The 24,247-nt window shown below is 39.2% G+C and overlaps 1 protein-coding gene across 4 annotated transcripts in view; it reads left to right on the top strand.

Moving 5' to 3' along the window:
* Positions 1-24,247, top strand: part of IL15 (interleukin 15) — a 90,574-nt gene that overhangs the window by 53,168 nt on the left and 13,159 nt on the right. For 3 of the 4 annotated variants that reach the window (XM_070474823.1, XM_070474821.1, XM_070474822.1), the window contains 3 exons: positions 20,724-20,822; positions 21,951-22,048; positions 23,350-23,434. In XM_070474823.1, coding sequence (XP_070330924.1) covers positions 20,811-20,822; positions 21,951-22,048; positions 23,350-23,434 — 195 coding nt within the window. In that variant the 5' untranslated portion in view covers positions 20,724-20,810. Of the gene's footprint in view, positions 1-20,723; positions 20,823-21,950; positions 22,049-22,543; positions 22,654-23,349; positions 23,435-24,247 lie in introns of those variants that run through there. The other variant, XM_070474824.1, reaches the window with a different exon arrangement.

The following is a 24,247-nucleotide window of genomic DNA, read 5'->3' as shown; positions in this document are numbered from 1 at the left end:
TGAGAGCCATGGATAGGTTTGGATTCCCCATGAGTTCTGCTGGGGTTAGGTTGTCGTTGGAGTCGAGGTAGATTGAGGGGCATGCCGGCAGCCTGCCTGCTGATAGGACCTGCTGTTAGCCTGAGGTGACGACTAGGAGGTAGAATGTGGCTCAAGGCTGGGGTCACCCTCCAAGCCTCTGCTACAGGGCTGGGGCTGTTCCTTCCCTGCCATGTAAGATAGGAGCATTGAACTTCAGGGCTACTAATTACATGATAAATCCACCTCCTTCTAAGTGCTCAGAAAGTTAGAACTTAGCCATTATTATTTAGTCTTTTGTCCCAAATAATGTTTCAGTCTCTGGGAATTTTGCAATGAATGTCTTTTTAAAATCTTATGTATTACTTTAAATTTTCCAGAGCAATTCTCTTTCTCCACTTTATGCCAAACAGGGTGGGATTCCAGGTGACCTAACCTTTTACTAAAACAGATTTTAAAATGGCTTGTTCCAAGGAACATTTATGTTTAAAACTTCACGATCATATTAAGATCACATCACATGGAGATAAAAGTGCTGCATTTCCTTCATTCTTAAGAATCATCTGCAGCAGATGCCGTGCTGTGGCTGTATTTTCCTTAAGGAATGATGATTTTGCTGTTCCGATGGTTGGGAGTGCCACTTGCCGGACAGTCCTCTCTGGGAGAACCTCTCGTTGCCCAGGTCACAGCCACTTCTGAGGCATTGTGCACCCAGTGTTCTTTGCAGAGAGGGGAGTGTTACCACGGCCCCGTTTTCTGCAAGTTCAACAACATCAAGGGCCAGCTTCAGTGCTCCACAGAGCCCAGAGAGAGACAGAGCCTTACTGGGCTTTATTTCTTCTTCCCTACCCCATAGGGAGCGATCCCAAAGATGCTTCTCGATATACATCCTGCACATAAATCTGTTTCAGAGTCTCCTTCCCAGAGAACCTGCCTTGAGGAGCCGTCATTTTCTTTAAGAAGCACCTATCTTTTTACTATCAGCTTTTCTAGAGATGAGAATAGAGATCATTTATAAGATGGGACCCTATTTCAGAAATGTTTGAATTGAAAACATGTGCTTTGTACATGCAAACAAATCGTGCTGACTCCACAGGATAGCTATAATTGCTGGCTGGCTGATCATGTTTTTGTTGTTCAGTTGCTAAGTTGCATCCAGCTCTATTGTGACCCCATGGCCTAGCCTGCAAGCCTCCTCTGTTCATGGAATTTCTCAGATAAGAATACCGAGTGGGTTGCCATTTCCTCCTCCAGGGTATCTTCTCTACCCAGAGACTGGACCTGCATCTTCTGCATTAGCAGGTGAGTTTTTACCACTGAGCCGCCAGGGAAGCCAGTTTCAAGTTGTGGTGGTTGTTTAGTCACTCAGTCATGTCCTATTCTTTGTGACCCCATGGACTGCAGCACACCACGCTTCCCTGTCCATCACCATCTCCCTGAGGTTGCTCAAACTCATGTCCATTGAGTTGGTGATGCCATCCAACCATTTTATCCTCTCATCCCCTTCTCCTCCTGCCTTCAATCTTTCCCAGCATCAGGATATTTTCTAATGAGTTGGCTCTTTGCATCAGATGGACAAAGTATTGGAGCTTCAGCTTCAGCATCAGTCCTTCCAGTGAATATTCAGGATTGATTTCCTGTAGGATTGACTTGTTGAATCTCCTTGCAGTCCAAGGGACTCTCAAGAGTCATCAGTTCTTTGGCACTCAACCTTCTTTATGGTCCAACTCTCAGATCCATACATGACTACTGGCAAAACCAGAGCTTTGACTATATGGATCTTTGTTTGCAAAGTAAAATCTCTGCTCTTTCCTTTTTTTAAATATATATTCTGTCTAAGTTGGTCATAGCTTTTCTTCCAAGGAGAAAGCGTCTTTTAGTTTCACAGCTGCAGTCACCATCTGCAGTGATTTTGGAACCCAAGTGAATAAAGTCTTTCACTGTTTCCATTCTCCCATGATCATGTTAGGTGTGACCAATAACCCCAAGCAATTAGAAGTCTTTCACCAAAGCTATTATCTGAAGAAAGTTTAAAGATTATTTTTCCCATTTCTCACTGCAGTTTTCTCTTTATATGGTCTCCTCACTTGATCTGAACACATGGTTTTAAGCCCATGCGTTATATCTTCAGCCCTGCCATGTCTTAAGATTCTAATTTGCGTATGAATCTGTCTGCCAAACCATCATCTTTGCTATCCCACCACCCTCCCAGACTTCACCACTGAGTGAATCATCTTCCCCTCCAGCCAACCCTGTCTTATGTCCAGTCTCAATTAGCAGCCCTACTACTCGGACATTCCAAACCCCAAACCTCTGAGTCATTCTAGCCTCTTTCCACTTTTTCCCTCCACATACCTGACAGTCAGTGCAACCTGCCAATTTTTCTGGGAAATGTTACTCCAATAAGTAACACTGTTACTACTTTGGAATTCCTATTACTACTACTTCAAACATGAACTGTGTACTATAGTACATGAACTATGTACTGTAATTATGTTTGATTTGTTTTGCTACCTTCAGTCTTTCTTCCTTTAAATATATTCTCTTCAGGGTGGTCAAGATATCTAAATGAAATGTAAGTTTTGATTGTGCCTTGCACTTCTGAACACAGTGAACAGCAAGTTCTATCAGGCAAGGTTTTCCATGGCAGCTCATTTATCATTGATCATACCACTTTCATACCACTTTTGGGCTTCGCTTGTGGCTCAGCTGGTTAAGAATCTGCCTGCAATAGGGAGGCCTGGGTCTGATCTCTGGGTCGGGAAGATCCCCTGGAGACGGGAAAGGCTACCCACTCCAGTATTCTGGCCTGGAGAATTCCATGGACTGTATAGTCCATGGGGTCCCAAAGAGTCAACTGAGCCACTTTCAATTATACCACTGTTACTCTCTTTATTCACCTTGATGTGCTGGTAAAATTGAAGTGCTTGGAGTTTACCTGAATGCTTCATAATATTTCTTGCCTCCATGCCTTCTCCCATTATTTTCCTCTGCTTTCCAAGCAGAGGAAACTTTGACTAATAGGCTAACTTTAATCACCCTTTAAGGTAATCAATTTTTGTCATCTCCACTAGGATGCTTTCTCTACCCACAGACCTGTGATATCCAATCTGGTTTAGCATTTACAGTATTGGACTTCCTTAGTGGCTCAGCGGTAAAGAATCTCCTTGCCAATGCAGAAGACATGATTTTGACCCCTGGGTCAGGAAGATTGCCTGGAGAATGAAATGGCAACCCACTTCAGTATTCTTGCCTGGAAAATCCCATGGACAGAGGAGCCTGGCGGGCTACAGTTCGTGGGGTTGCAAAAGAGTCAGACATGACTTAGTGACTAAACAACAAGGAAAGTATGTTTGCTGTCTGTAATTTCTTCACCAACAGGGACTGTGGTTTTTCACCTCTGTAACCCTAGTGCCAAGCACAGAGAATGCTCAGTAAATGTCTGGTGAACCGCACTGGAGCATGAAGACAACAGCTCTCTGGTTCCCTTTATATTTACTTATTTAAAGAGTCTGCCTGCAATGCAGGAGGCCTGGGTTCTATCCCTGGGTCGGGAAGATCCCCTGAAGAAGGGAATGGCAACCCACTCTAGTATTCTTCCCTGGGAGAGCCCACGGCAGAGAAGCCAGGCAGGCTGCAGTCTTTGGAGTTGCAAAGAGTCAGACATGACTGAGTGACTAACACACACTTTATAGCTTATTTAGTATATTATCAACATTCCAATTATTCTTTTTGTGGTCTTTGTCCTGAAATCCAGCTCTCGCTGTCTTCCTAACATCTTGATAAAACTGGATACTTAACAGTTGTGAAACTTAATCTTTTCAAAACTGAACTCCTGAGTTTTCTCTTAGATATCTCTCCCCATCTCCCTAAGTTTAATAAACAGTAAACTGGCTCTGGCCATTTCAGGCCCAAATCTTCGATGTCATCCTTGACACTTCTCTTTCTTTTATACCGAACATCCAATTTAGCAGATAGTCCTGTATCTTCAAACTATATATTCTCTCTCTCTCCATTACTGTTATCTTGGATTACTGTAGCAATATTCCAAACATTTCCCCAAGCCTGTGCTTGCCCAAACAAAGTCTTTCTCAATACAGTAGCCAGAGTGTAGCTTTAAAAATCTAAACCAGTTTACATCCTTCTGTGCTCAATATGTTTCAAATGGATTTTCTAATGAAAGCTCAAGTCCTTCCCCAAGTCCATACCTCTTGCCAATTTCCCCTACTCTCGTCTCACCTGACCTCCGGAATTTCTGGCTGAATTAGAGCCTCTTTGGGACTTCCCTGGTGGTCCAGTGGTTAAGACTCCATGCTCCCACTGCAGCGGGGTAGGGGTACAGGTTCAATCCCTGGTCTGGGAATTAAAAATCCCACATGCCATGCAGCAAGGTCAAATGAATTAAAAATAGAGCCTCCTTGCCTTTCCCAGCAAGCTTTTGTCTCTTGTTACCTCTGCCTGGAAAAGTGTTTCCTCACTGTCTCCCTCTCTTCCTTTAGAACTTTGCTTCAATTTAATGTCACCTTATTAGTGAGGCCTTTCTTGCCCATCTTTTGTAAAATAGAGGTTAACTTCACAAGTACTGTATTTATTGTTTTCCATGGTAATTTTGTTTTGTCAGTCATACTTTATAATTGGCTCCTTTAATTCCTGACTTCCTGGGTTATTTCTTTTCTTTTTTCAGTGCTGTGTCCTTGGAATAATGACTGACACATTGTAGGGGCTTAATGTATTTTTGATGAATGTGTGAGTGAATGAAGGAACCAGGGATAAACTCCAGTTATGTTTCTGCTCACCATGTGTAATGTTGAGCGAATTATTTAACTTATCTGAGTTTTACTCCCTTCCTTTGTGAAGTGAGACTGGTAATAATGGTGCCTGCCATATTTTTCTCAAAGGTTGTTGATGAGATGCCAATGTAATGTTCATAGATGATGCTGTGAGTCTTCCTATGCCTTGTGCACAATATAAATTTTAATCTTCACAGTAGTCTTCACAATGATCATAAGAGGTATGTTCTATGATCATCTCCATTTTGATGATTTTTTGGGGAAAAAAAAGAACTAAGGCATGTCTTGAAGTCACCTAGAGAGTAAATGAGAGGATTCAAACCCATATAGTTGTGAGCACGTCAGTGTTGACTGGCAGCCCTGAATATGTGTCTCCTTATTCAGTGCCTGTACTTTGTGAAAATGACCCCAGATAGGAATCTTACAGGTTCGTATTAGACACTGTTTTTCAGTTGGATCTCATTTTGACATTTTAAAGATTTTGTGCTGAATTTTGTCAAATTGTTTTTTCCATCTGCAAAGGCAATCATATAACTTTTCTCTTTTTATCTGTTAATGTAGTAAATACAAAACTAAGGGCTTCCGAGGTGGCACTCTGGGAAAGAACCCATGGTCAAGAATCCGTCTGCCAACTCAGGAAACATGAGACACAGGTTCAATCCCTGGGTTGGGAGGATACACTGGAGGAGGGCATGGCAACCCATTCAAGTATTCTTACCTTACCACAGAGAGGAGCCAGGCTAGCAACAGTCCAGAGGGTTGCAAAAAGTCAGACATGACTGAAGCAACTTAGCACGCAGGCATGCACACAAGTAAACTTCCTGATGCTGACCATCTTTTTAAGAACCAAGTTATTTAATTTTATTCTGTTAAGACTCTACTTAGTAAAATTTAATATTTTGGAAATTAGTATCTGTGTTCCTATAAGAGATTGCTATATGATTTTCTTTTCTGGGTTATCATGACATAGTTTTGATGTTAGATTTTGGTGCCCATGAATTAGAATAATACTGTAATTACCGTAAGGATTTGTAAATTTCCTGAATTTTTGGTAAAAACCCTCATAAAGAATTCAGAGTCTTTTATTACATGTCTGTGTTAGTCGCTCAGTAATGTCCAACTCTGTAATCCCATGGACTGTAGCGCGCCAGGCTCCCCTGTCAATTGGATTCTGCAGGCAAGAACGCTGGGATTGCCATTTCCTTCTCAAGGGGATCTTCCCAACCTAGAGGTTGAACCCATGTCTCCTGCATTGCAGGTGGATTCCTTACCCTCGAGCCACCAGGAAGCCCCTTTTATTATGTATATTTTGACTAATCTTTAATTAGGTTTTCCTTATTTTCATGAGTCCATTTTGATAATTTTCTAGAAAGTCAGTGTTCAAATAGATTTGCATGAACATATAATTAACAAAAATTATACTACTAATGGCCTTTTTGTGTTTTAATACATATACATATAATCTGACATTTTGCTTTTTAGTTTTGATCAGATTTATTTTTCAAAGATACATCTCTTAGTTATACTAATTACCTTTTTCTACTTTATTAGCCTTTTTATCTTTAATAACAATTCTCCTCTTAAAATTATTTTATCTATTCTTGAGATTAATGAATAATAAAGTATTTCAATCTAATTATTTTCTGTGAGAGTCTATAAAATTCTATATGTTATGCTTTTGCCATAATGTTTTTTTTGATCACATGTAATTTTCAAATTGATTTTCTTTTATACCAGCTCTATTTAAAAGGGTAATTTACATTTTCAAGTGTATAATTTTTTTATTTTCTATTTTTTACTGCTTTTTAATTCAACAATATAGATATTATTTTAATTCAATATTATTCAATTCAATCATCAAATATTATTGATATTATTGATTTGTGATTATAGCAGGCATATAGAATCTGATTTCAGATTTTTATGTAATTTTTTTTGAGACATTAGGTTTAGTGCTTTGATGCTTTAGGCATATGTCATAAACAACCTCTTAGGGATGTCCCATGTGTTTATTTTTTATGTGCTATGTCTATGAGGTAGAATGTTTCATCTATCTATAGTTAATCTAATATACATATACACTACATAAAACATTGTTCATTGTATTTTAAAATTTACCACAGGCAGTGGTGTGCTAGAGCCAGCTCTAATTGGTTTGTGAGAGCCAATGATTAAATATGCAGAAATTTTGTGAACCAGTTATTAAAACACTATGACTTGAAATATGGTGAAGTACTTTCATAACAGAAATTGGCAAATACTACAAAATGATGATGTTGGTGGTGGTGATGTTTTGAGAATTAGCTAACTTGCATACCCAAACCACAGCCCTACTCATTTTTATGTTTATATTTCTGAGCAGAGTTTAAGATTTTTAAATAACTCCTTGTTTTTCTATTAGATTTTCCTTTATATAATTTGAAGCTATATTGTTATATATTTGAAACTATAGTCTTAGAAGCATAAAGCTTCATGGTTATTATATCCTCTTACAGATTGTAACTTTCATCCATATCCATTATCTTTCTATTGCTTAGAATTCTAATTGAATTTCTGTCTTGAATTCTAATTTTATGGTATTATTATTACTATACTCGTATTTGCTTAGCATATCTTTTCTTGTACTTTTATTTTCAAGCTTTTTGTAACATTTCATTTTTGTTACATTTTTTACAGATACTGTATTAAAAAAACATTATCTGTTATCTTTCTGCCTCTCATTTTTAAAACCCAATCCAAGTGTCTTTTAGTAATCAAATGTAGTTTTTAATCACACCTTTTCAGGTATGGGTGAATGTACTTGTATATTTAGATTTACTACTGCTACATTACTTTTTATATGTGAACTTCTTATTGTGATTTCTTTGTTTAATTTTCTCCTTTTATGCTTACCGTAACCTTCTGTTAGTTTGCTTAGGTTTTCCTTACCTCGTTTTACTTTATTTTATTTTTAAGCTTGAAAATTATGATATATGCAGGATTCTTTTTTCTGTATTGAACTTTTGATTTCTGCAATTAATCATCATGAATGTGCTGCCTCTTCACCAAATAAAGTAATAATCTTAGCATGAATTTTCCTCTTCTTTTCTCATAATATTTACGACATGGAATCTATCTGTGATTTCCCTTCCATGCTGCTATCTGGAAAAGTACATATTAGATCAGGAGTTGCCTGGTGCTGAGGTTGGGACTGGTATGACTGTAAAGGGGTATGGGAGAAATTTCGATGATTATAGCTATGGTTTCCGTTGTTGTTGGAGCAATTTCATGGAATCAAGATTGCTGGGAGAAATATCCATAACCTCAGATATGCAGAGGACACCACCCTTATGGCAGAAAGTGAAGAGGAACTAAAGAGCCTCTTGATGAAAGTGAAGGAGGAGAGTGAAAATGTTGGCTTAAAGCTCAACATTCAGAAAACTAAGATCATGGCATCCGGTCCCATCACTTCTTGGGAAATAGATGGGGAAACAGTGGAAACAGTGGCTGACTTTATTTTTAGGGGGCTCCAAAATCACTGGAGATGGTGATTGCAGCCATGAAATTAAAAGACGCTTATTCCTTTTAAGGAAAGTTAGGACCAACCTCAGTTCAGTTCCGTTCAGTCACTCAGTCATGTCCAACTCTTTGCAACCTCATGAATCGCAGCACACCAGGCCTCCCTGTCCATCACCAACTCCCGGAGTTTACTCAAACTCATGCCCATAGAGTCGGTGATGCCATCCAGCCATCTCATCCTCTGTCGCCCCCTTCTCCTCCTGCCTCCAATCCCTCCCAGCATCAGGGTCTTCTCCAATGAGTCAGCACTTCAAATGAGGTGGCCAACGTACTGGAGTTTCAGCTTCAGCATCAGTCCTTCCAATGAACACCCAGGACTGATCTCCTTTAGGATGGACTGGTTGGATCTCCTTGCAGTCCAAGGGACTCTCAAGAGTCTTTTCCAACACCATAGTTCAAAAGCATCAATTTTTTAGCTCTCAGCTTTCTTCACAGCCCAACTCTCACATCCATACATGACCACTGGAAAAACCATAGCTTTGACCAGACGGACCTTTGTTGGCAAAGTAACGTCTCTGCTTTTTAATATGCTATCTAGGTTGGTCATAACTTTTCTTCCAAGGAGTAAGCGTCTTTTAATTTCATGGCTGCAGTCACCATCCACAGTGATTTTGGAGCCCCCAAAAATGAAGTCTGACACTGTTTCCACTGTCTCCCCATCTATTTCCCATGAGGTGATGGGACCAGATGCCATGATCTTAGTTTTCTGAATGTTAAGCTTTAAGTCAACTTTTTCACTCTCCTCTTTCACTTTCATCAAGAGGCTTTTTGGTTCCTCTTCATTCTCTGCCATAAGGGTGGTATCATCTGCATATCTGAGGTTATTGATATTTCTCCCGGCAATCTTGATTCTAGCTTGTGCTTCTTCCAGCCCAGTGTTTCTCATGATGTACTCTGCATTTAAGTTAAATAAGCAGGGTGACAATATACAGCCTTGATGTACTCCTTTTCTGATTTGGAACCAGTCTGTTGTTCCATGTCCAGTTCTATCTGTTGCTTCCTGACCTGCATACAGGTTTCTCAACCTAGACAGCATATTAAAAAGCAGAGACGTTACTTTGCCAACAAAGGTCCGTCTGGTCAAGGCTATGGTTTTTCCAGTGGTCATGTATGGATGTGAGAGTTGGACTGTGAAGAAAGCTGAGCACTGAAAAATTGATGCTTTTGAACTGTGGTGTTGGAGAAGACTCTTGAGAGTCCCTTGGACTGCAAGGAGATCCAACCAGTCCATCCTAAAGGAGATCAGTCCTGGGTGTTCATTGGAAGGACTGATGCTGAAGCTGAAACTCCAGTTCTTTGACCACCTCATGCAAAGAATTGACTCATTGGAAAAGACCCTGATGCAGGGAGGGATCGGGGGCAGGAGGAGAAGGGGACGACAGAGGATGAGATGGCTGGATGGCATCACCGACTCTATGGGCATGAGTTTGAGTAAACTCCGGGAGTCAGTGATGGACAGGGAGGCCTGGCGTGCTGCATTTCATGGGGTCACAAAGAGTTGGACACAACTGAGCAACTGAACTGAACTGAACTGATACAGTTGTCACAACTCTGCATATCATATGCCTAAAATGGGTGTGTTTTATCACCTTGAAATTATATCAATAAAATTGATTTTAAAAGTACAGTGGGAAATGTCAGAAAGAACTCGAAATCATTAGCAAGATGTAGAGAACACCCATTAAAGATTGCATCTCAAAAAATTATAAGGGAACATTTTTTTCCAACAATGCTATGTAGTTTGGAATTGGGTACTGGCAAAATGAAAGTATCAGAAAGGTGAAATGTAGAGAAAACTTAGTGGATGAAGATTTAGATTCTCCTTAGGATAATATTACAGTGGCCGACTGGGACACCTGCTGGATAGGGAAGCAAGTGCAGGTAAGAGTCTGATAGTTCTAAGAGTGTGTGCGCGTGTGTGTGCATATGTGTGTGTGTGTGTGTGTGTGTGTGTGTGTATTATGGGGGCAGTGTAATTGTAAATAAGTGAAAAATAAAATCCAACAAACATGTAATATGTGCTCGTTATGTACCTGGTATGCTTTTTTGTTTTGGAGTACAGTAATGAACAAGATAAATAAGGTTTCTAACCACAAGAATCTCACATTTTTGCAAAATTAATGAATGAGATTTATAAAAAAAAAAAAAACTTAAAAAAAATGTGACTGTTAGTTATACCCAAGTGTGAATATTATATGTGTTGTGCTCCATAATTTCTTATATCCCATATATTTTTTTTCTTTGGTAATTTTTTTTAAATTTTCCTAGAATGTATTTTCATGTTATTATTTCACAGACATTCAGTGAATTTTAAATTTTCTGAGGTCTGGTAGCAAGAATGTTCTTTATCCTCTTTCTCAAATACTAATGTCCTTCTGTACTATGATTTCATCTTCACCAGTTTTTGGAACAAACTGCTTTTGGAAACTAAGCTAGAGGAATAGATCTTATTGACCATTTCTGGACAGTAGGTTAAGTATTAAAGTTGTGCTGCTCTGCAGAAGCTGTCTACTTGTACCTGCCCTAGGGTTAGCCTTTCTCAAAAACATTTACCCAAAACATTTTTCAACAACACTTACATCAAATGATAAAAAACGCACATGAACATATTGCTCTGTTGAACTATTATCAAAGAGTGGTAGGAGCATCGTTTGTATATGCCCCTTAGTTACATATATGTATGCTTCATTGTCTGGAGAAGGAAATGGCTACCCACTCCAGTATTCTTGCCTGGAGACTTCCATGGGCAGCGCCTGGCGGGCTAAAGCCATGGGGTTGCAGAGAGTCAGACACACTGAACAACTAACATGCATACACACACACATGCATCATTGTTGTCTTTGATGATAAACTACCTTAGGTGTTTCTATATTCATTTTCTGTAATACCATCTGTCTAGTTAAGGCCTTTTGAGTTGTCATGGTAACTAAGGTGTCCAAACTTTATGACTACCTTTGTCCTTGGCAATGCAATATTTATTTTAAATGGCTGTGATTTGTTTGGAAGCATTTCAGTATAGTTAAGCAATTTGTCTTAAGTATTCTAAGAATTTCATGTTGTTTTATTTAAAATATATATGTATATTATTTTATAGGTCTTATATGAAGTAGCATTTTTTAAATACTAAAAAAATCTTACTTAATCATTTATTTTTGTTGTTTTGATAAACTGTTGTGATTCATCGGCCTTAATAACATATTGTGTGGAGTCATGAAAGTTAAATGCCAACTTCAAATCTTGTTTTTATTTTTATTTATTTATTTATTTATTTATTTTAAATGGAGGCTAATTACTTTATAATATTGTGGTGGTTTTTGCCATATATTCACATGAATCAGTGATGGGTGTACATGTGTTCCCCATCCTGACCCTCCCTCCCACCTCCCTCCCCATCCCACCCCTCAGGGTCATCCCAGTGCACCAAATCTTGTTTTTAAATGGAAGTAATTTTTAAAAGTCACAGTAGTAACTCTTGATAACATAGTTCACATTGGATTTTTTTAGCCTCAATGCTGAACACAGATTGTATGTTTTAAGAAATTTCTTATTTGAAAATTTCGTAATATTGGTGTGAGTTGAAAACAGCTTGAAATAAGTTACTGAAAAAATGCCAGTACACTTAATGACAGGACAACTTAAGATGTTAAAGATATCACTTTCTCAACTCTACTGAAATTGGAACTGATTATGAAATCCATAAGTGTCAGAGGCTGGCCTGTGGGTCAGATCCACGGTCTGTTTTGGTAAGTTGCATTGGATACACCCATTCACTCAGGCGTTGTATATGGCTGTTTTCACATGATGTCAGCCTTAGATAGTTTAAACAGAGACTACGAGGTTTACAAAGCATGACGTTTGCTCTCTGACCCCTCACGGAGAATGTTTACCGACTCCTGCTTTATACAATAGTGACAGTTTTGTTTAGTCTCCTACCACTGCTTTCACACCGTTATCAAATGACTCACTTTTCTCTGAGCATGCAAGTCCTTGTCAGGCTCTTTTCTCCACCTAAAGTGTTGTTTCCTTTTGCTCAGATCTAAAATCTATCTGTTCTTCATGACATGATTCAATGAAAGTGTTTAGTTCCGAAGTCTTGTCCAACTCTTTGCAACCCCATGGACTGTAACCTGCTAGGCTCCTCTGTCCATGGGATTTCCCAGGCAAGAATACTGGAGTGGGTTGCCATTTTCTTCTCCAGGGAATATTCCCCACCCAGGGATCAAACCCACATCTCCTGCTTGGCAAGCAGATTATTTACCAGTGAGCCATCAGGAAATGGTTCCATGGAATCAGCCATGATTCCATTAACCCTTCCTTTATGAAGCTCCACAATTACAATTTTTAAAAAAAGCAATATTACCTAGACACGTGTCTCTTATACTCCCTTACATATACTCTAAAGTCCCTTGCCTTACTCTTGGTTGTACTTGCTTGACATATGCAGCCGTGACTAAATCCATTTCTCTACCTACTCCAAGCCTAGCTATTTTTTGTATGTAGTAATGTGGCTGTAGGTAACACGAGCGTGCTGACTAATCTTACTTTCTGGCCATTCATGACCATGAACTTTCATTAGGCTAGGCTCTTGTAAAATACTTAACATCTATTCACTGTCCTCTGTACCTTGATAGGTATTTCATGTATTCTCCTATCTTCAACCCATAACACCTCCTTCCCAGGCTGTCTGCTGATGACTTTAGTCCTAGTTAACAGAAAATCGAAGCAATGTCAAGAAATTTCACCACCACATCTACCTGCCTCTCAGTCTGTGCATCTAGGTTTCCTTCTACTCAGCCTTCCTTTCCAAGCTCATATTGAAAAGGTGACCAATTTTGGACCCCTTTGTGTATAAAATACTCTTTTGATGTTCTGAGCACTCAGTTTCAACATGAGGAGGGTGGATTTGCCCTACGACTAACAGATAATCCTCAGACACCAGTAGGATGATGTCCAAGAATTCAACTCAATTCAGATACTTTTTACCCAAATTAGGGGTCAGATCCCACAGGTTGATGGTTCAGTCATCCAGACTGGTCCCCTCCCAGCCTTCCATCGTGTGCTTTCAGTTGCCTGTTGAAAGTCTAAGTTGTTATCTATGCTTCTGACCAATTGGCTATAAATCAGGGGTCCCCAACACCCCCAGTTTATTGGTTTTTAATAAATGAATATAACTCAGGAATAGGAAGATGGAAGAGCTGAACAGGACAAGGTGTGAAGCAAGGGCGCAGAGCTCCATGGCCTCTCCACCTGGTGCCACCTCCACCTGGCCCCCAGACCCCGAAGCTCTCCAGACCCACGCTTTTGGTTTTTTATGTACGTTTCATTACATAGACATGACTGCTTAAATCGCTGATCCTTGGTGTTTGAACTCAATCTCCAGTTCCTCTCTCCTCTCCTGAGGTGGGGGCAGAAATGGGACTGAAAGTTTCAACCCTCTAATCACATAGTTGATTCTCCCTGCAACCAGCCCACATCCTTGGGTGGAGTCCAAAAGTCACTTCATTATCATAATAGAAGATCTCATCACTCTCAAAGATTCCTTATCACCCTCAACACGAGAAATTCCTAGGATTTTAGGAGCTGTGGGCCAGAAATGAGAATGAAGACCAAATACAGTTTATAAATCACAGTATCCCAGATGTCATCCTCACTTGCCTATTCAAGAATATCACTCTGACAATCGTTCCCCTCTCTTGTGTGTGTGTTAATCGCTCAGTTGTATCCAAGTCTTTGGGACTCCATGTACTGTAGCCCGCCAGGCTCCTCTGTCCATGGAATTCTCCAGGCAAGAATGCTAGAGTGGGTAGCCATGGGTACCCACCAGAGGATCTGGGTAGCCTCCAGAGGATCTTCCCGACCCAGGGATCGAACCCAGGTCTCCTGCATTGCAGGCAGGTTCTTTACCATCTGAGCCCCCAGGGAAGCCCTATGTAAGAGTGTCCCTCTGACAATTGTTCCCCTCTCTTCCATAATCAGTTTTTACCTCCGCTTACAAATGTGCTGTTATTTCCCTCACGTTCTACCATCTCTTATCACCTTTTGGAGCAATGTTCTTCAAAACACTGTCTGCACTGGCAACTTACAGTCCTCTCCCTTTCTCTGCCGCCCATGCCCTCCCAGTGCTCCTTGCAGCATCACCCATGACCCTCGTGTTGCTGAGCACTGCTCAGCACTCAGTCTGTGCGTTCCTTGACCTGTCAGCACATCGACATGGTCTTCCTTTCCTTTTCCTAAATGTACTTTTCTCACTTGACTTCTAGAACATCACCCTTCTTAAAGTTGCAACCTTGTCCTTCTTACCTGTTTTCTTCTTCCCGTCTCATTTAACTACTCTTTAATGAAATATGTAATCCATTTACTTATGTATACTATATGTAGTCCATCTTTCTTCCTGAAACCAAGGTGCTTCTATGTTCACTGATTTGCTTTGTGAACAGGAATGCCTAGGTCATGCCGAAACGTCCAACATGTAGTAAGTACTCAATAAATGCATACTAAATGGATTAAGGACAGCCAGGTAGTCTTACATTTTTTATATTCCACATAAGCATTCAACCTTGGTCTGCCTTCGGTTTTAGTTTTTTTGAGTGACTAGCTGAATATGTGTACCAAATAAACCAATACTTATAGCCCTTCTTTTCTTGCAGAGTCTATTTAAGTTTATTTTAAATGTGTGACTAGGCAGGTAAATGATTAAACAGAATCAAGCAAAAGAAAACAGCAGTATGCTAGATTGTTTTTCCTCACTGGCTTCCCAGGTGGTGCTAGTGGTAGAGAAACCACTTGCCAATGCAGGAGACTTAAGAAACATGGGTTCAGTCCCTGGGTTGAGAAGACCCCCTGGCGGGATGGCAACCCACTCTAGTATTCTTGCCTGGAGAATCCCATGGACAGAGGAGCCTGGCGAGCTACAGCCCACAGGGTCACTAAGAGTCGGACACAACTGAAGCAACTTAGCACACAGAATGTTTACAATTGTTTTCACAAGTCACTCCAGAATTAAACCTACTGGGGCCACCCCATTGTGTGGATTGTCTGCTTTTCATGATGTCTAACTCTTAGGCAGTGACATCAGATAGTATTGCTGTCATAAGTTCAGGGGGTACCCTGCAGTGAGACCCAGTCACAGGAGTCCAAAAAAAATCAGCTTAAACTCTGATAGCTCTTTGAGAGTAGGGCTTGGATTTAGTCTTTTTTATTCCTGGATCTAGGTACGCAGGTGATTGAAGGACACGTCAAAGATGCTGATTGTTAGGGCCTTTCATGACCATATGCAAACTGTGTCCCAGGATTAAACATTGCTTCCATAGTTCTCCAAAAATATGACATTATAAGGAAGTGGACAATTTATTTCATCACTACACTTGTATTCTCAGAAAGTAATTAACCTGATTTCAGCCACTTGTATCTAACAGGTACTTTGTGGGGGACAAATGAGATGATGTTTGTGAAAGGGCTCGAGTTCCGTTTTACGTCAGAACAGTGTGAAACACGTTTGTTTTCTTATTGAAGTACAGTTAATTTACAACATCTTGTTAATTTCTGCTGTACAGCAAAGTGATTCAGTTACACACACACACACACATGTATGTAAATAAACACATATGTTCTTTTTTATATTCTTTTCCATTATGGTTTACCTGAAGATACTGAATAGAGTTCCCTGTGCTATACAGTAGGACCTTGTTGTTTACCCATTCTGTGCATACTGTTTTGCATCTATTAATTCCAAACGCCCAGCGCATCCCTCTCCCACCTCCCTCCCCCCTTGGCAACCACAAATGAAGGACCTCTTTGTAAACTATCAGAGAGCAGTGGCTTCTTATGATTTACATGGGATGGATTAGCTGCTTTCCATAGTAAGGACCTCCACTTCTCAACCAGAGTTTATTATTTCTTGCATCTCTCTTCTACCTGTGCAGCCTGGATTGTGAGGTAGAATTTTGATAGCCACATTTATGACATTTATCCGAAGCAAGCCGCTTAACCTCTCAGAACCTCAATTTCTTCACTGTAAAATAAGAGTAATATCTCTCATCTAAAGATATTGCCAGGACTGAATATGATAATGTATGTGAAATACTTTTGTAGACTTAAAAGCACTTGGTAAACAGTTCCTACTCTAATTAGTATTGCCATCGTGAGTGATAATTGTATTAAGTGTTAACACTGAGTCTTACTCAAAGAGAAAGTTACAGAGTATTTTACCTTTTGGGGTCTTCTTTACACTCCTGGATTACACGCACTCACGTTCTTAGCAAAGTTGTTGATCCACATAGTATGGACTGTCGAAACTTCCAAAGCTGTTATGAAAATCTGTCTTTCTGTTAGCCAGACAACCACGTCAGTTGTTTTGCCAAATTAACAAGGCTGTAAAAATATCCTCAGTTAACACTGGTTTTTATTATCATTATTTGTTAGAAGTCTTTGAGGTCATTTCCTACTTATTCTACCATACTTGGCATGGAGCATTCAGACTAAAGCTCTTAGTTGTCCTTGACTTACACCCTGCTGGTAGTTGGGCAGGACAGTGAGAGTCTGATTGGTAAGATTTTAACATCCTGCACGTGTGGAGACACTGATGCAAAAGCCCAGGATTGAAATACTCATTGTTACTCAAGCAGCCTCCTGAGGCGTCATTAACAATTGTATCACCCTTTGTATTGCTTGGTCCCAGCTTAGTAAATCCTGCTTCTTGAACACTGTGGAGTGGGGGATCCTGCAACTAAAAAGGAAGTAGGGAATTTAAGAGAGTTTGAGTGAAATGGTGAAGATAATTTTAAAGTTTTGCAAATAGTTTGGAGTAGTGACATAACACAGGTAAAGAGAATGATTAAGATAAGAGTAACAGACGTTGCTGTAATTAAACTGATTAATGGGTGATTTAGATTATGTGTAATAGGAAGATTAGACTTAATAATTTGTTGTGAAATAGAAGGCATTTTTATTGAAAATACACTTACACTATCTTTTTTAATACTTAAATTCTAGTTTTTCTTTTAAAGAGTTATACAACATATATTATAAAGTAATCATTTTTACATTTCAAAAACATCTGAAAATAAAATAATTATTTCAGGCTACAAAACTTAATTGCAGTGAATACTTATGTTGAGAGACATGGCAGATTTTGGTTTTTGAAGGGGAAGTCAACAATACATACTATTTAAAATGATGGCCAAAATAGTTGTTTAAATTTTATATGTTTTGGTTTTAATTTTTTTTAATAAAGTGGAATTGGATATGGGAATGTGTAATCTTCATATTCTTTGGAACTCTGCATTCAAATGGGAATATCTTTCCCTTTCTCCTTTGCTTTTTGCTTCTCTTCTTTTCACAGCTATTTGTAAGGCCTCCTCAGACACCATGTTGCAGGAATGGTCTTGATCCCTGTCTCCTGTACAATGTCATGGACCTCCGTCCATAGTTCATCAGGCACTCTATCTATAAGATCTAGTCCCTTAAATCTATTTCTCACTTCCACTGTATAGTCATAAGGGATTTCATTTAGGTCATACCTGAATGGTCTAGTGGTTTTCCCTACTTTCTTCAATTTAAGTCTGACTTTGGCAATAAGGAGTTCATGATCTGAGTCACATTCAGCTCCCGGTCTTGTTTTTGCTGACTGTATAGAGCTTCTCCATCTTTGGCTGCCAAGAATATAATCAATCTGATTTCGGTGTTGACCATCTGGTGATGTCCATGTGTAGCATCTTCTCTTGTGTTGTTGGAAGAAGGTGTTTGCTATGACCAGTGCGTTCTCTTGGCAAAACTCTATTAGCCTTTGCCCTGCTTCATTCTGTCCTCCAAGGCCAAATTTGCCTGTTACTCCAGGTGTTTCTTGACTTCCTACTTTTGCATTCCAGTCCCCTATCATGAAAAGGACATCTTTTTTGGGTGTTAATTCTAAAAGATCTTGTAGGTCTTCATGGAACCATTCAACTTCAGCTTCTTCAGCCTTACTGGTTGGGGCATAGGCTTGGATTACCATGATATTGAATGTTTTGCCTTGGAAACAAACAGAGATCGTTCTGTCATTAGAATGCAGAGTTCCAAAGAATAGCAAGGAGAGATAAGAAAGCCCGCCTCAGCGATCAATGCAAAGAAATAGAGGAAAACAATGGAATGGGAAAGACTAGAGATCTCTTCAAGAAAATTAGAGATACCAAGGGAACATTTAATGCAAAGATGGGACCTATAAAGGACAGAAATGGTATGGACCTAACAGAAGCAGAAGATATTAAGAAGAGGTGACAAGAATACACAGGAGAACTGTACAAAAAAGATCTTCACGACCCAGATAATCACGATGGTGTGATCACTCACCTAGAGCCAGACATCCTGGAATATGAAGTCAAGTGGGTCTTAGGAAACATCACTACAAACAAAGCTAGTGGACGTGATGGAATTTCAGTTGAGCTATTTCAAATCCTGAAAGATCATGCTGTGAAAGTGCTGCACTCAATATGCCAGCAAATTTGGAAAACTCAGCAGTGGCCACAGGACTGGAAAAGGTCAGTTTTCATTCCAATCCCAAAGAATACTCAAACTACGGCACAATTACACTCATCTCACACGCTAGTAAAGTAATGCTCAGAATTCTCCAAGCCAGGGTTCAGCATGGTCCAGCCAGGGTGAACCGTGAACTTTCAGATGTTCAAGCTGGTTTTAGAAAAGGCAGAGGAACCAGAGATCAAATTGCCAATATCTGCTGGATCATCGAAAAAGCAAGGGAGTTCCAGAAAAACATCTATTTCTGCTTTATTGACTATGCCAAAGCCTTTGACTGTGTGGATCACAATAAATTGTGGAAGAATTCTTAAAGAGATGGGTGTACCAGACCACCTGACCTGCCTCTTGAGAAACCTGTATGCAGGTCAGGAAGCAACAGTTAGAACTGGACATGGAACAATAGACTGGTTCCAAATAGGAAAAGTAGTATGTCAAGGCTGTATATTGTCACCCTGCTTATTTTAACTTCTATGCAGAGTACATCATGAGAAACACTGGGCTGGAAGAAGCGCAAGCTGGAATCAAGATTGCCGGGAGAAATATCAATAACCTCAGATATGCAGATGACACCACCCTTATGGCCGAAAGTGAAGATGAACTAAAAAGTCTCTTGATGAAAGTGAAAGAAGAGAGTGGAAAAGTTGGCTTAAAGCTCAACATTCAGAAAACTAAGATCATGGCATCTGGTCCCGTCACTTCATGTCAAATCAATGGGGAAACAGTGGAAACAGTGTCAGACTTTTTTTTTGTGGGTTCCAAAATCACTGCAGATGGTGATTGCAGTCGCGAAATTAAAAGACGCTTACTCTTTGGAAGGAAAGTTATGACCAACCTAGATAGCATATTAAAAAGCAGAGATGTTACTTTGCCAACAAAGGTCTGTCTAGTCAAGGCTATGGTTTTTCCAGTGGTCATGTTTGGATGTGAGTTGGACTGTGAAGAAAGCTGAGCACCAAAGAATTGATGCTTTTGAACTGTGGTGTTCGAGAATACTCTTCAGAGTCCCTTGGACTGCAAGGAGATCCAACCAGTCCATCCTAAAGGAGATCAGTCCTGGGTGTTCATTGGAAGGACTGATGCTGAAGCTGAAACTCCAATACTTTGGCCACCTCATGCGAAGAGTTGACTCATTAGAAAAGACCCTGATGCTGGAGGGATTGGGAGAAGGGAGCGACAGAGGATGAGATGGCTGGATGGCATCACCAACTCGATGGGCATGAGTTTGTGTAAACTCCAGAAGTTGATGATGGGCAGGGAGGCCTGCCGTGCTGAGATTCATGGGGTCGCAAAGAGTCGGACATGACTGAGCAACTGAACTGAACTGAATCTTCATATACTTCATCACTTTAAATTAAAGAAAACAGGATTTTGTTACTTATGAAATTCTCAAATGATGTTTCAGTTAACAGTGATATAAAGACTGAAGACATCTATTCAATGTCTATAGAAGTAGCTTCTTCTGTTGTAAATTATATTAATAGTCAGTAGTTTATATGCATTAAGGTATTTGGCTGCTTCAGCTTTTCATTAATATGTCTTTGGAATTCAGTCAATTCAAGAACGTAATACAGTGGAAAGGACTTGGGCTTTGTAATCAGGCAAACCTGGTCTCAAATCATGGCTGTCTTGGACTTCCTGTGGGGCCTGGGCAGCTCACCCAAAAGTTGCCAACCCTCCATCTTAGGACTGTTCTGATGATTAAATAAGATACACATTTATAAGTGACTAATAGGGTGACTGTGAAAAAGTTGGTGCTCAATAACTGTTAATGCTATTCCCTTTCTTTCTTCCTATTAGTCCACTTGTATTTTTAATGGATCGTCTTCACTCTGGGTTGTATTGTAGGAAGTATTCTGGATGGATGGCTGCTGGAAACCCATTGCCATAGCCAGCTCTTCTTCAATACTGAAGGATTTACTCTGGCATTGAGTAATGAGAATTTTGGTAAGAGAAATTAGATGAAGATAGTATATAGACTTTTCTTAAAAGGTCACTTGTGTCTCAGATACTTCATAATAATTTATATGGCTCTCCTCTGAAGATTTGGGGATGTCACAGGTGTCTGTTGACATATGGGTTGTTTTTATTTTGAAAATAAATAAACTAGGTTTTTAAAGTCTATTAACACCTTGATGTGCTCTTCATGTTGTTTTTCACTTATCTCACTCTATTTTGTTCTTTAAATGTCTAATCAATAAGTTGTGTAGTCTTTGAAAACAAGGTCTAATTGTTATTCATTCTTTCAGTGTGAATAACATGGAGCACAGATTCTTAGAGGTTAAGTCAACACTCCTCTTTTGGGACCTCCCTGGCAGTTCAGTGGTTAAGACTCTGCCTTCCAATGCAGGGGGATGTAGGTTTGATCCCTGGTTGGGGGGCTGAGATCCCACGATGCTGCATGGCCAAAAAATGGAAAAAGCATTGCTCTCTGAAACTATAAAGACTTTGACCACATGAAAGAGGCAGGCAAAAATATAAAAACTCCAGGAAGTTCTGAGATAAGTAATCTTCCTAAATCACCCAGAAAATGTATTATATATCAGCTCTTAAGATAGTATAGGGTATCTTTGGTTGGTTCCATTTCTATTCAGTTTGTCTCCAAATTATATTAATATGTAATTAATTTTCATATTGTTATGTGAAATTAGTATATAACTAGCATACCTATATTAGTAATTCCTATAACTAACATGAACTATGTTGGACAATTGAAAAGTAAGTAAGAAAAAAAAGAAGAAAAAAGGAAATAAGGATGAGAAGGAAGTTAAGGATAATAGAAACAAATTATATTACCATATAGGTAAATTAGTAAATATACATATTTTTTATACATTATTATCATTGAAATGCAATTGGGGAAATATGTATTAAAGAACTTTGCATGTAGGAGACAGAGTTGAAGGTAGGGGAGAAAGCAAAAAAGATACATTCTAATTTCATTCATTCCAATAAGGAATTCTGAAACTTTGATATGTTTATATTTTGGAACCTAAAAATATGATAAGGTATCATTTTGAATCTCATTGTTTCACTGAGAAGTTTAACCACTTTGTCCATGATTTTATTTTTCAGAAACCATATTTGAGAAGCACTTCCATCCAATGCTACTTGTGTTTACTTCTCAACAGTCATTTTTTAACAGAGGCTGGCATTCATGTCTTCATTTGGGGGTAATTTTATCTTTCAGCATAGAATCATCATGTTAATAACCAGGATCATTGTTCTTCAATATCTTCTCTATTAAATTGGTTCATGTTCAGTTTGCTTAAATCTTTAGATTTTCAGTATGTGGGGTATGATAACAGATTATGGAGATTCAGAGGAGGTTTGGTAAACATCCTACAGAGAATTTTTATATTCTTATAAAATTCCAAACGAGTATTACATCCTGCAAATAAATTGGACTTCTTGATATCTGACTAAACTTGGAAGGAAACTCTTTATTAACATCCTGTGTGATTTTCACACCAGTAAGAAAATAGATATTGAGGGCTTACCCATGTTGCTTTTTTGTTTTACCTACCCCTGGCATTGACACTTCTTATCCTTTGAGCCCTATCTTAGTTCAGTTTGAAACATTTATTTCTTCATTTAGGCCTTTTGATTTTCCTCCTAATAAACATTCATATTTTCCTATGCCTGTTAACTTTTTCCTTCTCTGTTAGATGCAACTAATACACTGCACTCACCCAACTTGTAGTTTTGCGATCTGACTTGCAGTTCAGTTTTATTCTGCTAATGCCTTCATGTTATGGGGAACCACAGATTTGTGCAGGTAACTCCTCCTCTCAAAAAAAGAATAGTTTTGACTTGCATGCTTCTGTCCTGGATCCATCAGGGGGCAACAGTTTTCCCTGAAGCTCCAAGAATTATGCTGCAGTTACTTGGTCAGTGTATGTATCTTTTGTCCTGATATTAAATTTCCATTTTACAAAAATACATAAGTTGCATGATCTAGTTTTGTGACCAGGCCCAAGTCCATAATGTTTATGGAGAAAGCTGCTATAAGGTGCATGTAAGGGGCATATATTTACTCTCAAAATCCTTACATCAAAAAGATGAGTGCTTATTTAATAATTTTACCCATTTATTAGACTTAAAAGTCTGACCGGACCTCTACTTAAAGGAAAGTAATAATTCATTCAAAAACATATTCTGGGCACTGCCACACATCAAGCAATGTTTTTATTTTGATGTGATAAATTGCACCAACTTATCTATAAGTTATCCCTCCAAATTAGATTTTTCTGTAATCCAGGTTGGTCATCAAGCTAGAGTAAAGCGCCAAAATTGTACTATATATTCAGTGTTTCTATTCATCTACAAGGCTGTGGAATGCCCAAAGGCAAAGATAGCACTCATTTTTTCACTTGTTGGAATAAAAAGATCTTGATTGCTCTTTTGCCTATAGTATTCAGCAAGACAATATTATGTTGATTCAAAATGCTTTGCTCTTTGGTTTTGCTTTCAGCTGTATCAGTGCAGGTCTTCCCAAAACAGAAGCAAACTGGCAGTATGTAATAAATGATTTGAAAAAAGTTGAACATCTTCTTCAAGTAAGTACTCATTCCATAAAATCTTTCATATAATTGCTATGGAGTCTGTTACTCCCTGTGTTTTCCTGTCAGTCTTAATGAAATCTCGCTTGAAACAGTAATGTTTCTGTAGAATTGGTATGCCTCATAGAACCTCCAATGAAATCTTGTATTTAGAATTTTCAGATAGCAATTACCTTTAAACCTCAATTTATGAGTGGCCTAGCGTGAAGAACTCTCTGTGACCACAAGCCAGAGAGACTCCCTTTTCCTGTGAGATACATAACAGATATATCCTCCAGATATCAAACAGACTGGAGAGCTCGTTAGCAGAAAAACCAGGTGACTTGGTGACCCTTGTAGGGGAAATAGGCTGACCCAGGGAAGGACTGTCTGTTCCATGGACTAGAAAACCCCCTCTGGACACACCGGTTGTTTTGGCAGAACCTGTAGAGGAAAGAAATAAGGGCTGTATTATTGTGTGGGCAACACAAGAGGGACCAGTGAGCATCTCAGGGGCAGCAGGTGTACCCAACCTTCCAAATTTGCACCAGAAAGATTCTGAAAACTAAACCATCACTAGAATCACAGCATACAAACATAGGTCAGCACGTCTGTGCTAAGCCTACACAGAGTGGCTGCACGCTAAGCTACAAGACTTTAAGTAGGACCAGGGTCTCCTTACATAATATCCTAAATACCAGAATATATTGAAAACTCAGTTTTCAAACCAAAAAGCAGGAAATTCACAACTTGAATGAGAAGAGAGTCTGAAACAGGCTCTTAAACTGAGATGGATTAGATGTTGGAATTATTTGACAAGAATTTCAAAGC

The sequence above is a fragment of the Odocoileus virginianus genome, chromosome 12 (genome assembly GCF_023699985.2).
Source record: "Odocoileus virginianus isolate 20LAN1187 ecotype Illinois chromosome 12, Ovbor_1.2, whole genome shotgun sequence".
Lineage (NCBI taxonomy): Eukaryota > Metazoa > Chordata > Mammalia > Artiodactyla > Cervidae > Odocoileus > Odocoileus virginianus.
This window is presented reverse-complemented; position numbering and strand designations above follow the sequence as displayed.